Source organism: Gnatocerus cornutus, chromosome 2, assembly GCF_029298725.1.
Source record: "Gnatocerus cornutus isolate USDA-ARS CGAHR chromosome 2, icGnaCorn1.1, whole genome shotgun sequence".
In the NCBI taxonomy this organism is placed as follows: Eukaryota; Metazoa; Arthropoda; class Insecta; order Coleoptera; family Tenebrionidae; genus Gnatocerus; species Gnatocerus cornutus.
Genome location: NC_142234.1, coordinates 22,780,453 through 22,800,585, shown reverse-complemented (window position 1 = coordinate 22,800,585; position 20,133 = coordinate 22,780,453). Strand labels below are relative to the sequence as shown.

Here is a 20,133-nt window from a genome sequence, read left to right as displayed (position 1 = left end):
TGCTCTACAATTTTGCAATTTGGTAGAGTTTATACACGATTCAAAAATAGTAACTTCCCCAAATTTCATAGTTGTATCACTAAAATTACCAAAACTACGAATTTTAGAGGTGGAAGTACCAACATTTCGATTGGTTTCAAAAATAAAAATTTCTAAAATTTGTGTTTTTCGCTCTACCATTTTGCAATTTGGTAGAGTTAATACACGATTCAAAAATAGTAACTTCTCCAAATTTCATAGTTGTAGTACTAAAATTACCAAAATTAGGAATTTTTGTGAAGGAAGTGGAAACTTTTTGCTTGGTTTCAAAAATAAAAATTTCTAAAATCCGTGTTTTTTGCTCTACAATTTTGCAATTGGGTAGAGTTAATTCACAATTCAAAAATAGTAACTTCCCCAAATTTCATAGTTGTAGTACTAAAATTACCAAAACTACGAATTTTAGAGGTGGAAGTACCAACTTTTCGATTGGTCTCAAAAATAAAAATTTCTAAAATCTGTGTTTTTAGCTCTACAATTTTGAACTTTGGTAAAGTTAATACAAAACTTAAAAATAGCAACTTGCCCAAATTTTATAGTTGTGGCACAAAAATTACCAAAATTACGAATTTTAGAGGAGGAAGTGGAAACTTCTTGCTTGGTTTCAAAAATAAAAATTTCTAAAATCCGTGTTTTTTGCTCTACAATTTTGCAATTTGGTAGAGTTTATACACGATTCAAAAATAGTAACTTCCCCAAATTTCATAGTTGTATCACTAAAATTACCAAAACTACGAATTTTAGAGGTGGAAGTACCAACATTTCGATTGGTTTCAAAAATAAAAATTTCTAAAATTTGTGTTTTTCGCTCTACCATTTTGCAATTTGGTAGAGTTAATACACGATTCAAAAATAGTAACTTCTCCAAATTTCATAGTTGTAGTACTAAAATTACCAAAATTAGGAATTTTTGTGAAGGAAGTGGAAACTTTTTGCTTGGTTTCAAAAATAAAAATTTCTAAAATCCGTGTTTTTTGCTCTACAATTTTGCAATTGGGTAGTGTTAATACGCAATTCAAAAATAGTAACTTCCCTAAATTTCATAGTTGTAGCACTAAAATTACCAAAACTACGAATTTTTATGGTGGAAGTACCAACTTTAGGATTGGTCTCAAAAATAAAAATTTCTAAAATCTGTGTTTTTAGCTCTACAATTTTGAAGTTTGGTAAAGTTAATACAAGACTTAAAAATAGCAACTTGCCCAAATTTTATAGTTGTGGCACAAAAATTACCAAAATTACGAATCTTAGAGGAGGAAGTGGAAACTTTTTGCTTGGTTTCAAAAATAAAAATTTCTAAAATCCGTGTTTTTTGCTCTACAATTTTGCAATTGGGTAGAGTTAATACACAATTCAAAAATAGTAACTTCTCTAAATTTCATAGTTGTAGCACTAAAATTACCAAAACTACGAATTTTTATGGTGGAAGTACCAACTTTAGGATTGGTCTCAAAAATAAAAATTTCTAAAATCTGTGTTTTTAGCTCTACAATTTTGAAGTTTGGTAAAGTTAATACAAGACTTAAAAATAGCAACTTGCCCAAATTTTATAGTTGTGGCACAAAAATTACCAAAGTTACGAATCTTAGAGGAGGAAGTGGAAACTTTTTGCTTGGTTTCAAAAATAAAAATTTCTAAAATTGGTGTTTTTTGCTCTACCATTTTGCAATTTGGTAGAGTTAATGCACGATTCAAAAATAGTAACTTCCCCAAATTTCATAGTTGTAGTACTAAAATTACCAAAATTACGAATTTTAGTAAAGGAAGTGGGAACTTTTTGCTTGGTCTCGAAAATAAAAATTAATGTTAGGACAAAATTGTCAATGAATTTGCAGCTTTAAACAATTTGCACAAAACTGCAAGAACTATCACTGCCCATACAAACATAGAAAAAGAAATGCAACAAGACTTACGTGTCACTGACAAACTCGCCGTGCTCTGGGCGACTCCCAGCTCATTGGCAGCCTTGCACGTGTACTCCGCTTTATCCTCCAAATAAATTTTCTCAAACTTCAAAATAGCCTCTCCGTTGTTATAAGTAATTACATAATCCGGAGAGTTGTCGATGCAATCGTAATTCTTAAACCACTGCACCGTTGGTAACGGATTTCCCTCAACTTTGCAACAAAACTGAAAACTCGCTCCTTCACGCGCGCTTCCAGGCTCCAACAGTTTCACGAAACTTGGTGGCGATAACTGTTCCTCCGGCTCCGTTTCTTTCACAGAGAGATAAGCACTCGTTTCTGCTGAACCGGCGGCGTTAATTGCCTTGCATGTGTACTTGGCGGAGTCTTCGGCGAAGGTCTCTTCGATGGTCAAAGTGCAGAGGCCTTGATCGAAGGTGGTTTGGAGATCTGGGTTGTTTTGGATGGAGATGCCGTCTTTGAACCAAGTTACCACAGGGACTGGAGATCCGGTGACGTGGCAGAGGAAGGTGAATTTCGATCCTTCTTGGATGACGGCGTCGCTGAGAGGCGCGCTGAAGTTCGGCGGCTCGAGGGTTTCCGCCGGTTTTTCTTGGACGAGGGCGGTTTGGACCTTTTGGAGCTCTAGGGCTCGGATGCGAGCCTCTTCTTCCGCTCTTAGGCGCGCTTCTTCAGCAGCTCGCAATTCTCTTTGCCGCGCTTCTTCAGCAGCTCTTGCTTCTCTTATCCGCGCCTCTTCAGCCGCTTGGGCTTCTCTTATCCGCGCTTCTTCAGCAGCTCTTGCTTCTCTTATCCGCGCCTCTTCAGCCGTTCGAGCTCTTGCTTCTTCTTCAAGTTTCCGTCTAGCTTCCTCCTCGGCAAGTCGTCTAGCTTCTTCCTCTGCTCTACGTCTCGCCTCCTCGGCAGCTTTGGCTTTAGCTTCTTCCTCCGCTTTACGACGAGCTTCTTCTTCTGCAGCCCTTCTTTGCGCTTCCTCTTCAGCCTTCCTTCTTGCTTCTTCCTCAGCGCGTAGCCGCGCCTCCTCCTCAGCTTTGCGTCTAGCCGCTTCTTCAGCGAGTCGGCGAGCTTCTTCCGCCGCGCGAATTCTCGCTTCTTCTTCAGCTCTTCGTCTCGCCTCCTCCTCAGCCTTTCTCCTCGCTTCTTCTTCGGCTTTTCGCCTAGCTTCTTCCTCCACGGCCCTGATTCTCGCTTCCTCAATTTCCCTCAATCTCTGTTCCTCCGCGAGTCTCAAGTTTTCAGCCAACTGATTGAGCTCGTTGCTGATGCTGCTAAACGACTCAAGCATTCCTTTGTTTTCTTGCAGAACCTGGTCGATCTGTGACGTCTGCATGGGTCCGAAGATCCTCGTCGCCAACTCAACAATCTTCTGGATTCGTTCGTTTTGTTTCTGCTCGCCCGGTTTCAGGAAAATTTCGATTTCATTGAGCAGCTCTTGGGCTTCCTCTGGTTTCTTCACGAGATTTGATTTCCGCGCGATGGAAACCAGAAGACGGCTACCTTCGCGGAACCACTCGTTGGCCGCTTCGACCAACTCAAAGAACTGGATGCTGAGATCAATCAAATTCCTCGTCTCTTGGACTTGCTTCTTGAAGTTGTTCCAGCGATCTTGTAACTGCGCAATTTGTTTCTGAATGTGTGGGGCTTGGGCGTGGCGCTCCGCCAACAATTTCTCTCCAGTGTCCAAGAATGTCTGAATGCGTTGTTGAAGCATCTACAAGAAAAAATAAAAAAAAGAATCAAAGACAAGAGTTGACTTACATCGACGGTTTTTTCGAAATACACGAAAGCTTGAGAAGTCGCTCTTGCGGCGGCCAAAGACTCCCCGTATTTCCCTTTCATGTCTTGCAACTGGTTGCTGAGGTCATCGATGGTCCCATTAATTTGGTGCAAATCAGTGTCGAATTGGCAGAGTTGTCTTTGAGCTTCCAGAGAGTCTCTTCTTTGTCGCCACTGGTTCTCCCAGTTGTCTCTCTTGAGCTCCAGGATGTGTTGTAGTTTCTGGATGTCGCTCTCAGCGGCCTGGGGGGGTTCCTGGAAAAGAAGTTGAGTATCGCTCCAGGTGCTGGTGATGTTACCTGTCTGGAGATCCTGTGGACGACATTCTCGCACTCGTTCCTCGCTTGGTTAAAGAGCTGGAGGACAATCTGCTTGGAGGTTTCGTGTTCTCTAATGAGAGTTTCGACTCCGGGGAGATCACCAGCGGCTCTACCAGTTTGGGAGTTGGCATCATCGACTTTCCTGTCTAATTCGACGAGGTTCTTAAAGTACGAAATTAGCATCTCCAGGAGGAGTTGATAGTCGTTGCCAATATCCGACAGTCTTCTTGTCAACTCCGCGAGTTTGTTCTTGACGATGAGGGTCTTCTCGTCGCTTGATTGCGCTTTGGCGATGAGCCCTTCAGCCGTCTTGAGCCGCTGCTCCACCTCGCCCTGCGCTTTTCGGATATCTGGCACGACTTTCTCCAGCTTGCCACATAAATGTGTCACTATCTCCTTCGGATTCGTGGAATTCGTCGTTATGACCGGATACAATTGTTCGTCGAGTTTCGTCACCCAGTTTATAGTCTAGAAAGAACGAAAGAAGCAATGAGACGGCGCGAGTTCTTGCAGCTACCCTCGCTCTATTTTAAAACAAGCGCCTAATAATAAAACGCGGCGGGATGTAAAGTGTTGGCTCGCTGCGGCTGGAAAAGAGTTCGCGTGGAAGTTCATTAGTTTGCGGGGATATTGACAGTTTCATATTGGGCCATTTGCCATTTTATTTGTTATTTCGGGAGTTTATTGACGTTGATTCAACAATTAAAGATGATTTAAAACGGCGAATGGGGGACGGAATTAGACGTGGCGTAATGGGGCTCCGCAAGTGTCCAGAGAAATACGAAACTCGGCAATAATAGGAGAGTACATTCAAACGCGTTTTCTTATTTATTTCGCTTTGATGTTTATTATTAACGGCGGTAAAAAGACATTCCAGCACGCGCGGGTCTCTGGACGCGACAATATTAATATCGGAATTGCAGGCAAATTTAGACACTTTTTCAAAATAATAAGAAACAGAGCACTTTCTATGGAAGTTTTTGGGAGTTTTTGAGACCGAAGCTTTGGGTTCTGGTCTCGACTTTTAAACACCCTGTATATCCGACAACTCAAAGATAATAACTTCCTCAAATTTTATAAATAGTTATAGCACTAAAATTACCAAAATTACGAATTTTAGTGAAGGAAATGAGAACTTTATGTTGGTCTCAAAAATAAAAATTTCTAAAATCTGTTTTCTGCTCTACATTTTTGCAATTTGGTAGAGTTAATAAACAACTCAAAAATAATAATTTCCCTAAATTTCATAGCTGTAGCACTAAAATTACCAAAATTACGAATTTTAGAGGAGGAAGTGGGAACATTTCGCTTGGTCTCAAAAATGAAAATTTCTAAAATTTGTGTTTTTCGCTCTACAATCTTGTAATTTGGTAGAGTTGATAAACAACTCAAGAATAGTAACTTCCCCAAATTTTATAGTTGTAGCACTAAAATTACCAAAATTACGGATTTTAGTAAAGGAAGTGGGAATTTTTTGCTCGGTTTCAAAAATAAAAATTTCTAAAATTTGTGTTTTTTACTCTACAATTTTACAAATTGACAGAGTTAATAAACAACTCAAAGATGAAAACTTCCCTAAATGTTATAGTTGTAGCACTCAAATTACCAAAATTACGAATTTTAGTGAAGGAAATGAGAACTTTATGTTGGTCTCAAAAATAAAAATTTCTAAAATCGGAGTTTTCTGCTCTACAATTTTGCAATTTAGTAGAGTTAATAAACAACTCAAAAATAGTAAATTCCTCAAATTTCATAGTTGTAGCACTAAAATAACCAAAATTACGAATTTTAGTGGAGGATGTAAAATTTCTTAGCTTGATCTGAAATATAAAAAAATTCTAAAATCTATGCTTTTCCCTCAACAATTTTCAACTTCGTGAAGTTAATAAACAGCTCAAAAATAGTAAATTCTCCAAATTTCATAGTTGTAGCACTAAAATTACCAAAATTACGAATTTTAGTGGAAAATGTGTGAACTTTTCGCTTGGTCTCAAAAATGAAAATTTCTAAAATCAGTGCTTTTTGCTCTACAATTTTGCAATTTGGTAGAGTTAATAAACAACTCAAAAATAGTAAATTCCCCAAATTTCAAAGTTGTAGCACTAAAATTACCAAAATTACCAATTTTAGAGAAGGAAGTGGAAACTTTTTGCTTGGTCTCAAAAATAAAAATTTCTAAAATTCGTGTTTTCTGCTCTACAATTTTGCAATTTGGTGGAGTTAATAAACAACTCAAAAATAGTAAATTCCCCAAATTTCATAGTTGTAGCACTAAAATAACCAAAATTACGAATTTTAGTGGAGGATGTAAAATTTCTTAGCTTGATCTCAAATATAAAAAAATTCTAAAATCTGTGCTTTTCCCTCAACAATTTTGCAACTTCGTGGAGCTAATAACCAACTCAAAAATAGTAAATTCCCCAAATTTCATAGTTGTAGCACTAAAATTACCAAAATTACGAATTTTAGTGGAAAATGTGGGAACTTTTTGCTTGGTCTCAAAACTAAAAATTACTAAAATCGGCGTCTTTTGCTCTACAATTTTGCAACTTGGTGGAGTTAATACACGACTCAAAGATAGTTACTTCCCCAAATTTCAAAGCTGTAGCACTAAAATTATCGAAATTACGAATTTTAGTGGAAAATGTGGGAACTTTTCGCTTGGTCTCAAAAATAAAAATTTCTAAAATCAGTGCTTTTTGCTCTACAATTTTGCAATTTGGTAGAGTTAATAAACAACTCAAAAATAGTCAATTCCCCAAATTTCATAGTTGTAGCACTAAAATTACCAAAATTACCAATTTTAGAGAAGGAAGTGGGAACTTTTTGCTTGGTCTCAAAAATAAAAATTTCTAAAATTCGTGTTTTCTGCTCTACAATTTTGCAATTTGGTGGAGTTAATAAACAACTCAAAAATAGTAAATTCCCCAAATATCAAAGTTGTAGCACTAAAATTACTAAAATTACGAATTTTAGAGGAGGAAGTGGAAACTTTTTGCTTGGTCTCAAAAATAAAAATTTCTAAAATCCGTGTTTTAGGTGGTATTTTCGACTTTCGTTTGTTGGTAAAAATCGGTTAATGGCGTTCTATTTTAGCGATCAGCACATCCAACATCTAAGTCGAAAAAGTAGGCATAAACAAGCATTAGACGAAATGACAGATATGTAAACAGTTTTTTGCCGAATTACCTTAAAAGACGTCCAAAGCGCCATAATTTTATCCATTCTTCGCGAGCTAACACTAACCGCCAATTAAAAATTTCTTAACTAATTGTACTGCCACCTTTTCCACGTTCTTTCCAAGAGAAACTCAGAAAGTTCATCATTTCCACGACCCGCCCAGACAAACGCAATAAATTGTTTAGAAAATAAACGCTTCCTCGAGCAGATCACAGTTATATCCGTCCGAAATTCGCGCAAATCTATATAAATAGGCACCACCGCCAGATTTTTAACAGAAAATGAAAGAACTAACCTTCGTGCTCTCCGCCATGGTTTGTTGGAGCTTGACCAGCACTTCTTTCTTCTCCACGACTTGTGCATGGAAAGTCTGCCAATTTCTGGTCACAAGGAGCTGTCGTCCCGACAGCCGTTCCAGCACGGACTCCACGCAAAGACAAGCACGCTTCGTGTCGAGATGCGGTTCAGATACCTGCAAGATAAATTTAGCACTAGAAGAAAACCGCCACAACGGCTCTTTCCTGCTCGGTGGAAAGAGCGTGCATCTGATGCTCGATGGCTAATTGCGTGGTAACGCGCTCATTAAGAGGTAGTGCGGATTAGAGCGGTTTCTAAGGATAATAATTGGAGAGAGCCGCGGATTTTGCAGTTGCGATAGTTTGTTCTGTGTTTCTGGAATATTACGGCAATAAATGGGTAAAAATAGTGTATGAAGTCAAATGACAAATATAAATCCAAAGTAAAGAAGTTCAAGATTGGTCGCTGTATTTTGGGTTGCGTTCATCAAGGAAGAAATTTGAAATTTAATAATTTATAATTATTTTTTCCCGTCACTCTGAGGTTTTTCTGCATTCCCAACAGCTCTAAATGTTAAAACAACATTCCATCAGCAAGAAATGAACATATCTGGAGAAGCGACATTGCAGCAACCATGAAGAATTAATTTAGTGAAAATTCCGTAGGAATTCACATGTGGTGAATTGAGTAATCAAAAGGGGCTATAAGGGATGTAGGGCCCTGGCGGTTTCATTATTTTAAATGTCATAATAATATGGAAGAAACTGTTATTAAATTTAAGAAAGTATTAAAAAATTATGTGTCTAAATCTAAAATTTAGTCAATTTCTCGCTTATTTGTGGAACAGGCATAAATTATTGGTGCTCATTTTACGCAGAATTTCACGCAGCGTTTGAAGTTTCGAGTTGTAGCCAGATTGCAAAAATTTTGAAATAGTGCTTGAAACTACGTTAAACTTCTCGGGTCGCTTTCTCGCTTGTTTTTAGAGCCATTGTCAAGTATGTGTGCTCATTTTACGCAGAATTTCACGTAGAATCCAAAAAAGGTAAAATCGTTAAAATCGGCTTAGAAATAACTGAGCTATGAGCGATTAAATTTTCAAATATTGAATTTTGAGTTGAAAAATTTTCAAAGCTCAATATCTCCGAAACTGCGAAAGATTTTGAGAAACAGTTTTCACCATCGCTTTTTTCGGCTCATTCTACTTTAGAAAAACCCCTCAAAAGTCGAAAATTCGATGGTCAATTTTTTGGGCAAAAATTTTTTGGGTTTTTGATCGCCCCTCGTAAATTACTTATCCGATCAATCTGAGGTTTGGCCAGTTGATAGATCTCGACCTCCTCTTTCGATTGATGTATAATTCAATAATACTAAACGCAGTTTTCGCCCCGAAACAGCGTGTTGAAAACGACCCTAAAATAACCCTCTAAAAATGTAATTCGGTCGATATCTCGTATATTTGTTAAGAAAATTTTGAGCTAAATAGACTCATTTAACGTAGAATTTCGCGCTGAATCCAAAACTACCATTATTTTTCTCGTCAGTCAATAAATAACTGAGTTAGAGGCGTTTGAAATTTCGGGTTGTCTCCAGAGACCCAAAATTTTGGAGGTTCGAAATCTATTTTGCTCTATATCTCCGGAATTATGGCAAATATCAAACAACCCTTATCGGAATTGTTTTCCTCACAATTTTTTACTATAGAAATCGATTTTAGATCGTTCGAATTCAGATTTTTCATTTTTTCAATGTAGAAGTTAGCTGCCTCTCGGTCTCTAATTCAGACTCGGTCGCTATCTCGCTTGTTTATCCAGCAATATTAAAGTATTTTGGGCTCATTTTATGCAGAATTTCACGTAGAATCCAAAAAGATAAAACCCGTTATGATCGGTCCAGAAATAACTGAGTTATAAGCGATAAAAGTTTCTGATATAGGATTTTGAGTTGGAAAATTTTCAAAGGTCGATATCTCCGAAACTAAAAAAGATTTTGAGAAACGGTTTGCGCCATCGTTTTTCTCGGCTCATTCTACTTCAGAATAAGCCCTCAGAAGTCAAAAAATCGATGGTCAATTTTTTGGGCAAAAAAATTTTGCGAGTCAATCGATGAAAAATTTTCAATTTTTCGTTTTTCGATCGCCACTCGTAAACTACTTGCTTGACCGATCTGAGATTTGGCCAGTCGATAGATCTCGAGCTCCTCTTTCGATCAATATATAATTCAATAATACTAAACGCAGTTTTTGCCCCGAAACAGCGTCTTGAAAATGACCCTAAAATAATTCTCTAAAAATCGGTCGATATCTCGTTATATTTGTTAAGAAAACTTGAGCTACATGGGCTCATTTGACGCAGAATTTCGCGCTGAATCCAAAACTACCATTATTTTTCTCGTCCGTCAACAAATAATTGAATTAGAGGCGTTTGTAATTGCAGGTTGTCGCCAGAGGGCTAAAATTTTGGAGGTTCGAAAACGATTTTGGTCGATATCGAAATTACGAAATCGTTTTCCTCGCGATTTTTTTACGAAATCGTTTTCCTCGCGATTTTTTAGCTATGATTTCGTTTTTAGATAATCCGAAAGTCAAAAATTCGATTTTTTTTTTAAATGCGCCACTAAAACTATGTCAAAGTTCTGAGATCGATATATTGCTTATTTTTGAAGCAAATTTAAGATATTGCTGCTTATTTAACGCAGAATTTCACGTAAAATCCAAAATCGTTTTTCTCGGCTCATTTTTCTTTAGAATAAGCCCTCAGAAGTCGAAAATTCGGTGGTCAATTTTTTGGGCAAAAAAATTTTGCGAGTCAATCGATAAAAAAATTTCAATTTTTCGTTTTTCGATCGCCACTCGTAAACTACTTGCTTGATCGATCTGAGATTTGGCCAGTCGATAGATCTCGAGTTCCTCTTTCGATCAATATATAATTCAATAATACTAAACGCAGTTTTTGCCCCGAAACAGCTTCTTGAAAATGACCCTAAAATCACCCTCTGAAAATCTAATTCGGTTGATATCTCGGTTATTAGTTAAGAAAATTTTGAGCTAGATAGACTCATTTAAGGCAGAATTTCGCGCTGGATCCAAAAATATCCTTATTTTCCTCGTACGTCAACAAATAACTGAGTTAGAGGCGTTTGAAATTTTGGGTTGTCGCCAGAGGGCCAAAATTTTGGAGGTTCGAAAGCGATTTTGCTCGATATCTCCGGAATTATGGCAAATATCAAACAACCCTTTTCAGAATCGTTTTTCACGCAATTTCTTACCTTGGAAATCGATTTTTCTCAGTTTGGAAGTTAGCTGCTTTTCAGTCAGATTAATTTAGTGAAAATTCCATGGTTCAAGCAACCTAATTTTGGCCTCTTTGGAGGTGTTAAAAAACCAGCGTCCACTCTTCGCGGCTAATTTCTCCATTTTTAAGTCTAGCGCATTGCAAAATTACACTTCAAGTTCCCATATTTGGCAACTCATTAGTCGCGGCTCTCATACCGTCAAAAGGAAGAGAAATTCTGTTACCTTATTAGCTTGGTCCATAAACGTGAGTCCGGTATTCTTCGCGGACTGGTAAAGCGGAACCAGAGATTCCCACTTTTCCTCCAAAACCCGCATAATCTCATCCGTTACGTCGTCTTTATTCTGCAGCAACTCTCGCTCTAAACCGTCCATTTCTTTGTTAACAATGTCGGCTTCCATGTGGAACTTAACATAAATCCGGGCTAATTCTAATCTGTTTTCTAAGACGTTCTTGAGGTTGATCCACCTTTCGTGCATCTCCTCCACCTTGGAGTCGACATCTTTGCGTTGGTTGTCCTCCAGGTATTCGAGTATCGGCGGCAGGGTTAGTATCAAAGCGTTAATTTCGTTTCCTTTCGTCTGAAAACCAATTGTGAGTTTCACCTTTAATCTCATCGAAATTCACCTGTAAATCATTAAGTAGTTGGTTGTGCAACTCCAAGAAGTCCTTCGAATGCGGAAGATCATCCCCCATGTTCCTGTGTTCTTGCAGAAACGCCTCAGCCACACTAACCAACCAGCTGCAGATGTCATTGTGCCTCTCCAAGAAGTTATTCAGAGCTTTATTAACTCGCATGTTTTCTTCGCGGTGGGCCACACACAACCGGTCCAAGCAGATCTTCCTGTTCTCTAGTTCCTCGACTTTGAGGCGCACACCCTCCGCTCCAATTCGCCCTCGTCCCACTAGATCTATAATCGCGTGTCCTTCCGCAATGGGGGCGTTGGTGATGTCTTCAATAGCCTTGCAACTCTGCGCGTGGAGCTGTATCAACTGTTGAGAAGTCCCTGGCAGTTTCGCGGTGGTGAGCTGGTGCTCCAATTGCTCCAACCGGCTCAACGCGTTTTGCGCGGATCTGAAGAACGCCAACACCCGCTCCAGGAGTCCCTCCCGGTTCTGCAGATCCCCATAGTAGTCTGAAGTCGCCGCGAGAATTTCGTACGATTGTCCCGCTGCTTGCTCGCCAGCGAAACATCCGGAAGCCACGAGTTGTTCAGTGGCTTTGGTTATTTTCAGAGCTCGTTCTTGGAGTTGTTTAGCTTCCGGTAATAACTTCTTATGTTCGTTGAGCAATAACTCCGCACTGGATGTGGAGTCGCCTAAAATTAGACTCAGTAAAACGTGGAGGACGAAGGAACGACGTACCGAGTTGGTAGGTGCTGCTCAACATCTCACTTCTTGCGTGGACGGTGTCATCGAGTTCGTGCAGATCCGCCGCTAACATCGCCAACGCCAGGCATTGCTCTAGCTGCGTCTTCCGTCTGTTGAAAGTCGCTTCTAGAACTTGCCTCTTCATGTGGAGTTGTTCCATCCAACCCTGTACTTGCGAAATTGCTACAAAAAGAGTTAACTGAAGAGTTTGGATGTTTGGGGGATTTTACCTCGATTTACAGAGCTTCGGATTCGATCGGGTCGCGAATCGAGTGTGCCTTCGGCCCCCAGTTCTTTCAGCTTCCCCAGGAGGGTGTTGCCAGTCTGCAGAGCCCCCATGAGCGACTCCAGGAGTGACCTGCGCAGGTCGTGGATCATGTTCAAGAACTCCTTCACTGCTTCGATTTCGATCGGGACGACTTTGTCCGTGCAAGACGCTTCTAGTTCGTCGGACCTCTGGAAGAACTCTTGGGCTCGGCCGTGGTACTGGACGTTTAAGTCGAGGATTTCTTTGCGCATTTCGAGGAGGCTGTTGATGTCCTTCCAGGCTCTTCCTAAGGACTCCGCCATGGCTGCGTAGACTTCAGCACGAGGTCTTTGGGTGGCGATGAGTTGGTCGGCTTGCCGAAGAAGCTCTTCCACTGGGCTCTGTTTGTTCTGTAATCAATGATGGTACAGAAGAAGTGTTAATTAATGTGGAGGTGCGTGTTTACCGACCCAAGAAGCGAAATGATTGGAGTATTTATGGCAAGAAGTGTGCCGCAGATTACAGGATGGAAGTGACCTTAAGAATTTCGTCGTGTTTTCAGAACAAATCTTTGTGAGAAAAGCAGTGTTTGTTTATTTACCATTAGGCGCTTCTTTTAGAATTCTTGTTTGACCACGTTCAAATTTAGTACCTGGGAAACCTTACTTGCTCTTCACATTCCTTCCAATCCGGAGGTCCGCAAATTGCGCTCCAGCATTATTTCAGTCATAGAAATCGTTACAAGACTTTCTTTTTCGTGTTAACAAGATCCGTATCTCCTTCATTATCATCGGAACAACAATGCGCCTAGAACATCGCTCTCAAACATCTTTGTGTGTAAATTTCCGCCTTCATATGAATCGAAAGCGAGCATTTCCAGGAATGGAACCAGTGGAAATTCAAATCCTGAGCTGGCGCGTATTTTTAGCCCGAAATTACAGTTTACGCGGTTAACTAAAACGAAATTACTGACTTACTGAAAGGCGTTGGTCGCGTGGGCCGAGAATATTGCGTGATATCAAGGTGGTCTGTCTTCAAGTCAAAGCAACAAAGAAGAAAACGACCACCAAATCCCAGCTATTGTTGTTTGAAATTGGCACAGAACAAAAGTCAAGGCCGGCGCATTGGAGAGAACAGAAGCACCTAAATATTTATGATTGATTGTGTTCGTAAATCATTCATAATTACATCGACACGTTTCTTCGATTGTACTTACTTTTAACTGTCTGAGGACTTCATCGTGGGCTCGTTGTAATTCTTGTGCTTCTGCGAGGTTGTCACCCAAAGTGGTCAGTTCGGGGGTGATTTCTAGGATTTTCAGGTTGATCCAATCGCCACACTGCAAGAAATTCACGTGTGAGTTGGTGGTTTGGTGGTTGGGAAAAGTCACGCTGATTTTGAGGGAAAAAGAGGCCAGACGTCTGCAAATATCGCGGTGGGCGGTTTTCAGAGAGGAACGGAGTTGAGTGATCAAATGGGGCTATAAGGGACATAATAGGGCTGAAAGTTTCACCCTTTTAGATGTTATAATAGTATAGAAGAAACTGCTATTTGAAAGTGCCAAAAAATTGTATGCCTAAATCTAATTCGGTCGATTTTTCGCTTATATGCAGAGCAATCATAAACTATTGGTGCTCATTTTACGCATAATTTCACGCAGAATCCAAAACTGAGCAAATTTTTAACGTACGTCAACAAATAACCGAATTAGAAGCGTTTGAAGTTTCGGGTTGTAGCCAAATTGCAAAAATTTTGATATAGTGCTTGATTTTTCATTTTATTATTCATGGAGCAATCTTAAAGTATTAGTACTCATTTTACGCAGAATTTCGCGTAGAATCCAAAACGGTTAGACCCGTTAAAATCGGATAACAGATAACTGAGTTAAGGGCGATCAAAGTTTTGAATATTGAATTTTGAGTTGTAAAATTTTCAAAGCTCGATATTTTCGAAACTAAAAAAGATTTTGAGAAACGGTTTGCGCCAACGTTTTTCTCGGCTCATTTTTCTTTAGAATAAGCCCTCAAAAAAAATTTTGGACAAAAAAATGTTGCGACTCAATCGAAGAAAACTTTTCAATTTTTCGTTTTTTGATCGCCCCTCGTAAACTACTTGCCCAATCGATCTAAGATTTGGGCAGTCGATGGATCTCGAGCTGATCTTTCGATAGATATATAATTCAATAATACTAAACGCAGTTTTTGCCCCGAAACAGCGTCTTGAAAATGACCCATAAATCATTCTCTAAAAATGTAATTCGGTCGATATCTCGTTATATTTGTTAAGAAAACTTGAGCTACATGGGCTCATTTGACGTAGAATTTCGCGCTGAATCCAAAACTACCATTATTTTTCTCGTCAGTCAACAAATAACTGAATAGAGGCGTTTGTAATTTCGGGTTGTCTCCAGAGACCCAAAATTTTGGAGGTTTGAAATCGATTTTGCTCTATATCTCCGGAATTATGGCAAATATCAAACAACCCTTTTCGGAATCGTTTTCCCCACAATTTTTTACTATAGAAAGCGATTTTAGATCGTCCGAATTCAGATTTTTCATTTTTTCAATGTAGAAGTTAGCTGCCTCTCGGTCTCTAATTCAGACTCGGTCGCTATCTCGCTTATTTGTCCAGCAATATTAAAGTATTTGTGCTCATTTTACGCAGAATTTCACGTAGAATCTAAAAAGGTAAGACTCGTTTGGATCGGTCCAGAAATAACTGAGTTATAAGCGATAAAAGTTTCTGATATAGGATTTTGAGTTGGAAAATTTTCAAAGCTCGATATCTCCGAAACTAAAAAAGATTTTGAGAAACGGTTTGCGCCATCGTTTTTCTCGGCTCATTCTACTTCAGAATAAGCCCTCAGAAGTCGAAAAATCGATGGTCAATTTTTTGGGCAAAAAAATTTTGCGAGTCAATCGATGAAAAATTTTCAATTTTTCGTTTTTCGATCGCCACTCGTAAACTACTTGCTTGATCGATCTGAGATTTGGCCAGTCGATAGATCTTGAGCTCATCTTTCGATCAATATATAATTCAATAATACTAAACGCAGTTTTTGCCCCGAAACAGCGTCTTGAAAATGACCCATAAATCATTCTCTAAAAATGTAATTCGGTCGATATCTCGTTATATTTGTTAAGAAAACTTGAGCTACATGGGCTCATTTGACGCAGAATTTCGCGCTGAATCCAAAACTACCATTATTTTTCTCGTACGTCAACAAATAACTGAATTAGAGGCGTTTGTAATTGCAGGTTGTCGCCAGAGGGCTAAAATTACGAAATCGTTTTCCTCGCGATTTTTTAGCTATGATTTCGTTTTTAGATAATCCGAAAGTCAAAAATTCGATTATTTTTTTTTTAAAATGCGCGACTAAAACTATGTCAAAGTTCTGAGATCGATATATTGCTTATTTTTGAAGCAAATTCAAGATATTGCTGCTTATTTAACGCAGAATTTCACGTAAAATCCAAAACTGTTTGGATTTTCCCCGTAAATCAACAAATAACTTATATAATTTGAAGCCTTTGAAGTTTCGAGTTGAAACTCCGGAATTACGATAGATATAAACATGCGATTTGCGCCGTTTCCGAAACTAATTGTGCTATTTTCGGACCTAATAAAATAAATATTAAAAAAAAATAAACAAGCTTTGAATCCTAAATTAGAACCCAAATTTTTCCCCTTAGTTAGTTCGAAATTTACTTATGGAAATTAAGAGACATAAGGAAGTATTTACTTAAGCAAATAAGTTGGTAGATGCAAGCTGCATGCTTATTTCAACAAGAATAATTATATTTTATGTTACTGTAATTACACATATTTACTAAGGATTGAAAGTAAACAGTTTTGTTGATATTTTCTAATTTTATATCTGCTTATAAATTTTATGATTCTGCAAGCAACGTTTGGCGGTGATTGTATTTAATAATAATTTTTTTCAAAAGATTGACCTTTCTAGGTGATTATTTGATTAGAACTTCTGCGAAAAAGAGAATGTATAATTTATTATAATCAATCAAAATTAGAATAAATATACAATAACAAAAAAATTCTTTAAGAATGCCGGACTCCTGCAGAATTTCAATTTCCTTTTAGAAAATCGCCCAACAAAACCACCTCACCTTCTTTGTTCCCCGGCCTATCCGATCAAACCGTCACTATAAATCACACTATTGCCCATGTGGGCTGTTATCTCCTCAACAATTTCACTCTTAACAACGATCTGGAGCAAAATTGATTACAACCTGATGGTACTCCTTCATCATGGTCTTGACTTTGCGATTATCTCCTTCGATTCTCCAGTTAACAAGTCTACCTCTTTTGGTATCCTCTATTTATGGATAAAACGCAAATTCTTTTTTTGAAACCGGTTGTATTACACAATCGGAGTTTGGTGGGCGTGAAGACCAACTGTCCTCTGCTTCCACCGACAAATAAGTCAAAAGCAACACAAAGATCGCGATTTAATCGAACTACGAGACTTTGTTATTGAATTTGAACAATAAGAGAGTAGCTGATTGGACCCATTGATGGTTGTAGGTGCCGCGGCCTTGATGTAGGCGGTTTGATGGGTGGTTTGATTTCTTCGAGCCATTGCTCCTAGAACTTTCACAAATAAAAAGTTGGCAGCAGCTCTAGTCGTTGCAAAAGTGCAAATCTACGAAAACACAAAGTTAATACTTTGTTAATGATGGTACTCCTGCCAAAAACTGTCTTGAAATCTTATTTTAACACATGACTGACACTTCAAAATTAACACTTATTATTTCAAGCACAACAAATTCTTATGTAACCGATTAGGTTAAGTCTTTAAACCCCAATCTTTTTATGATTGCGTGGGTGAATTGAAATGTGCCATCCACTGTCTGCCAGGTGCTATAAATAGCAAATGATGTTATGTTTACACGTTTTGAAACGATTATTTACTCTGGAGCTATTAGTATCCTGCCGGTCACTTCTTCGGCTTTCTAATTTCCTATCAATGGATCCCGGTTGGATGTCGATTATTCAGTAACAGACGCAAAACGGAGCAACGAACTTCGTATTGCAAGACAAAGACTGGTAATTACGCTATTTCAATAAATCTTTGTTCGCCCTTTGGAAAAATTACTTGAGGATTGTTCACGACGCGATGAAGAACGGTTTTATTGTCCACAATTACAGAGATTACGTGAAAGTGATCATAAATGACAAGGTTTTATTATATTTTCACTTTTATTATTATTACATTATAACAATGAGGACTTTCAAATTTTTTAACTTCAAACAGTAATGTCGTTGGTAATTTGCCTCCAGCTACAGTAGAAACAATAAGCAACTGGTAGCAATGTTACAGTCATTACCTCCTCCAAAATAACAGTCTTTGTGGTAATTGCAAGAACGTTTACGTCTGTATAACAGGTGAAATTGATCCTCTTACAACATAGAAGGAAATGTCGAAAACTAAGAAATTCGTAGGAAGTTGAAACTCTTTTAGATCTAGTTTAGTGTTGATAAGGTTTGAATATGAACACGATAGATTACAGATAAGACTTAATATTCTTAATGACTTGTTCTCGATTTAACAGACATAAATTTGGGACTGTTATTATCTACCTACGATTTTCAATCACAAATTTTCGAGCACTTTTTTGTGAGCTTTCGTGTTTTCAGTGCTAATTAGGTTTCCAGTTCAACACGTTCTAAATTAAAAGTAGCTGGAATTTCATTAGCATGAGATTAATTGATAATTTACTTTGGTCAAGAAATTTTTGACGAAGTTTGGACTGCAGGAGTGTGAAAGTCATTTCTAAAGTAGAATTTCCTCTTGATTCTAAATCCGAAGTTTGTTTTGCTCTATCAGGTGAGTAAATAAATTTGGACAATTTATGGAGAATAAGAAAATATATAGCGTGTAATCTTTAATCTGTTATTTTAATCTAGAGGATCTAATAAAAATATGTTAAATTCCGTAACTTTGTCAGATTTAATCCGAAAACTGTAAAATTTGGAGGTTTTACTACTTCTGGCTTCTTTATCCACTGTGCTGAATTCCAAAATTTTAGAGCAAGAAACAAATTTTTTAGAAATTTTTATTTTGAAGACGGACTAAAAATTTTCATCATTTTCAATTTAGTTCCGTAACTTTGTCAGATTTAATCCGAAAACTCTAAAATTTGGAGGTTTTACTACTTTTGACTTCTTTATCCACTGTGCTGAATTCCAAAATTTTAGAGCAAGAAACGAATTTTTTAGAAATTTCTATTTTGAAGACGGACTAAAAATTTTCAACATTTTCAATTTAATTCCGTAACTTTGTCGGATTTTATCTTAAAACTGTGAAATTTGGAGGTTTTACTACTTTTGACTTCTTTATCCACTGTGCTGAGTTCCAAAATTTTAGAGGAAGAAACGATTTTTTTTAGAAATTTCTGTTTTGAAGACCGACTAAAATTTTCATCATTTTCAAATAAATTCCGTAACTTTGTCAGATTTAACCCGAAAACTGTAAAATTTGAAGGTTTTACTACTTTCTTCATCCACTGTGCTGAGTTCCAAAATTTTAGAGCAAGAAACAATTTTTTTAGAAATTTCTATTTTGAAGTCCAACTAAACTTTTCATCATTTTCAATTAAATTCCGTAACTTTGTCAGATTTAATCTGAAAACTGTAAAATTTGGAGATATTAATACGCTCGACTTCTTTATCCACTGTGCTGAACTACAAATTTTTAGAGCAAGAAACGAATTTTTTAGAAATTTCTATTTTGAAGACCAACTAAAATTTTCATCATTTTTAATTTAATTCCGTAACTTTGTCGGATTTTATCTTAAAACTGTGAAATTTGGAGGTTTTACTACTTTTGACTTCTTTATCCACTGTGCTGAGTTCCAAAATTTTAGAGCAAGAAACGAATTTTTTAGAAATTTTTATTTTGAAGGCGGACTAAAAATTTTCATCATTTTCAATTTAATTCCGTAACTTTGTCGGATTTTATCTTAAAACTGTGAAATTTGGAGGTTTTACTACTTTTGACTTCTTTATCCACTGTGCTGAGTTCCAAAATTTTAGAGCAAGAAACGAATTTTTTAGAAATTTTTATTTTGAAGACGGACTAAAAATTTTCATTCTTTTCAAATAAACTCCGTAACTTTGTCAGATTTATTCCAAAAACAGTGAAATTTGGAGATTTTACTACGTTCGACTTCTTTATCCACTGTGCTGAATTCCAAAATTTTAGAGCAAGAAACGAATTTTTTAGAAATTTCTATTTTGAAGACCAACTAAAATTTTCATCATTTTCAATTTAATTCCGTAACTTTGTCAGATTTAATCCGAAAACTGTAAAATTTGAAGATTTTACTACTTTTGACTTCTTTATCCACTGTGCTGAGTTCCAAAATTTTAGAGCAAGAAACGAGTTTTTTAGAAATTTTTATTTTGAAGACGGACTAAAAATTTTCATTCTTTTCAAATAAACTCCGTAACTTTGTCAGATTTATTCCAAAAACTGTGAAATTTGGAGATTTTACTACGTTCGACTTTTTTATCCACTGTGCTGAATTCCAAAATTTTAGAGCAAGAAACGAATTTTTTAGAAATTTCTATTTTGAAGACCAACTAAAATTTTCATCATTTTCAATTTAATTCCGTAACTTTGTCAGATTTAATCCGAAAACTGTAAAATTTGAAGATTTTAC

At 37.4% G+C, this 20,133-nt stretch overlaps 1 protein-coding gene across 1 annotated transcript in view; it reads right to left on the bottom strand.

Moving 5' to 3' along the window:
* sls (sallimus) overlaps positions 1–20,133 on the bottom strand; it is a 145,248-nt gene that overhangs the window by 91,872 nt on the left and 33,243 nt on the right. Inside the window, exons 10-18 of the mRNA XM_088050807.1 lie at positions 13,665–13,787; positions 12,432–12,858; positions 12,196–12,384; positions 11,458–12,149; positions 11,055–11,411; positions 7,536–7,712; positions 4,040–4,528; positions 3,723–3,995; positions 1,953–3,675 (exon numbers count right to left, since the gene is read on the bottom strand). Of these exons, the coding sequence (XP_087906933.1) occupies positions 1,953–3,675; positions 3,723–3,995; positions 4,040–4,528; positions 7,536–7,712; positions 11,055–11,411; positions 11,458–12,149; positions 12,196–12,384; positions 12,432–12,858; positions 13,665–13,787 (4,450 nt within the window). The remainder of the gene's footprint in view (positions 1–1,952; positions 3,676–3,722; positions 3,996–4,039; positions 4,529–7,535; positions 7,713–11,054; positions 11,412–11,457; positions 12,150–12,195; positions 12,385–12,431; positions 12,859–13,664; positions 13,788–20,133) is intronic.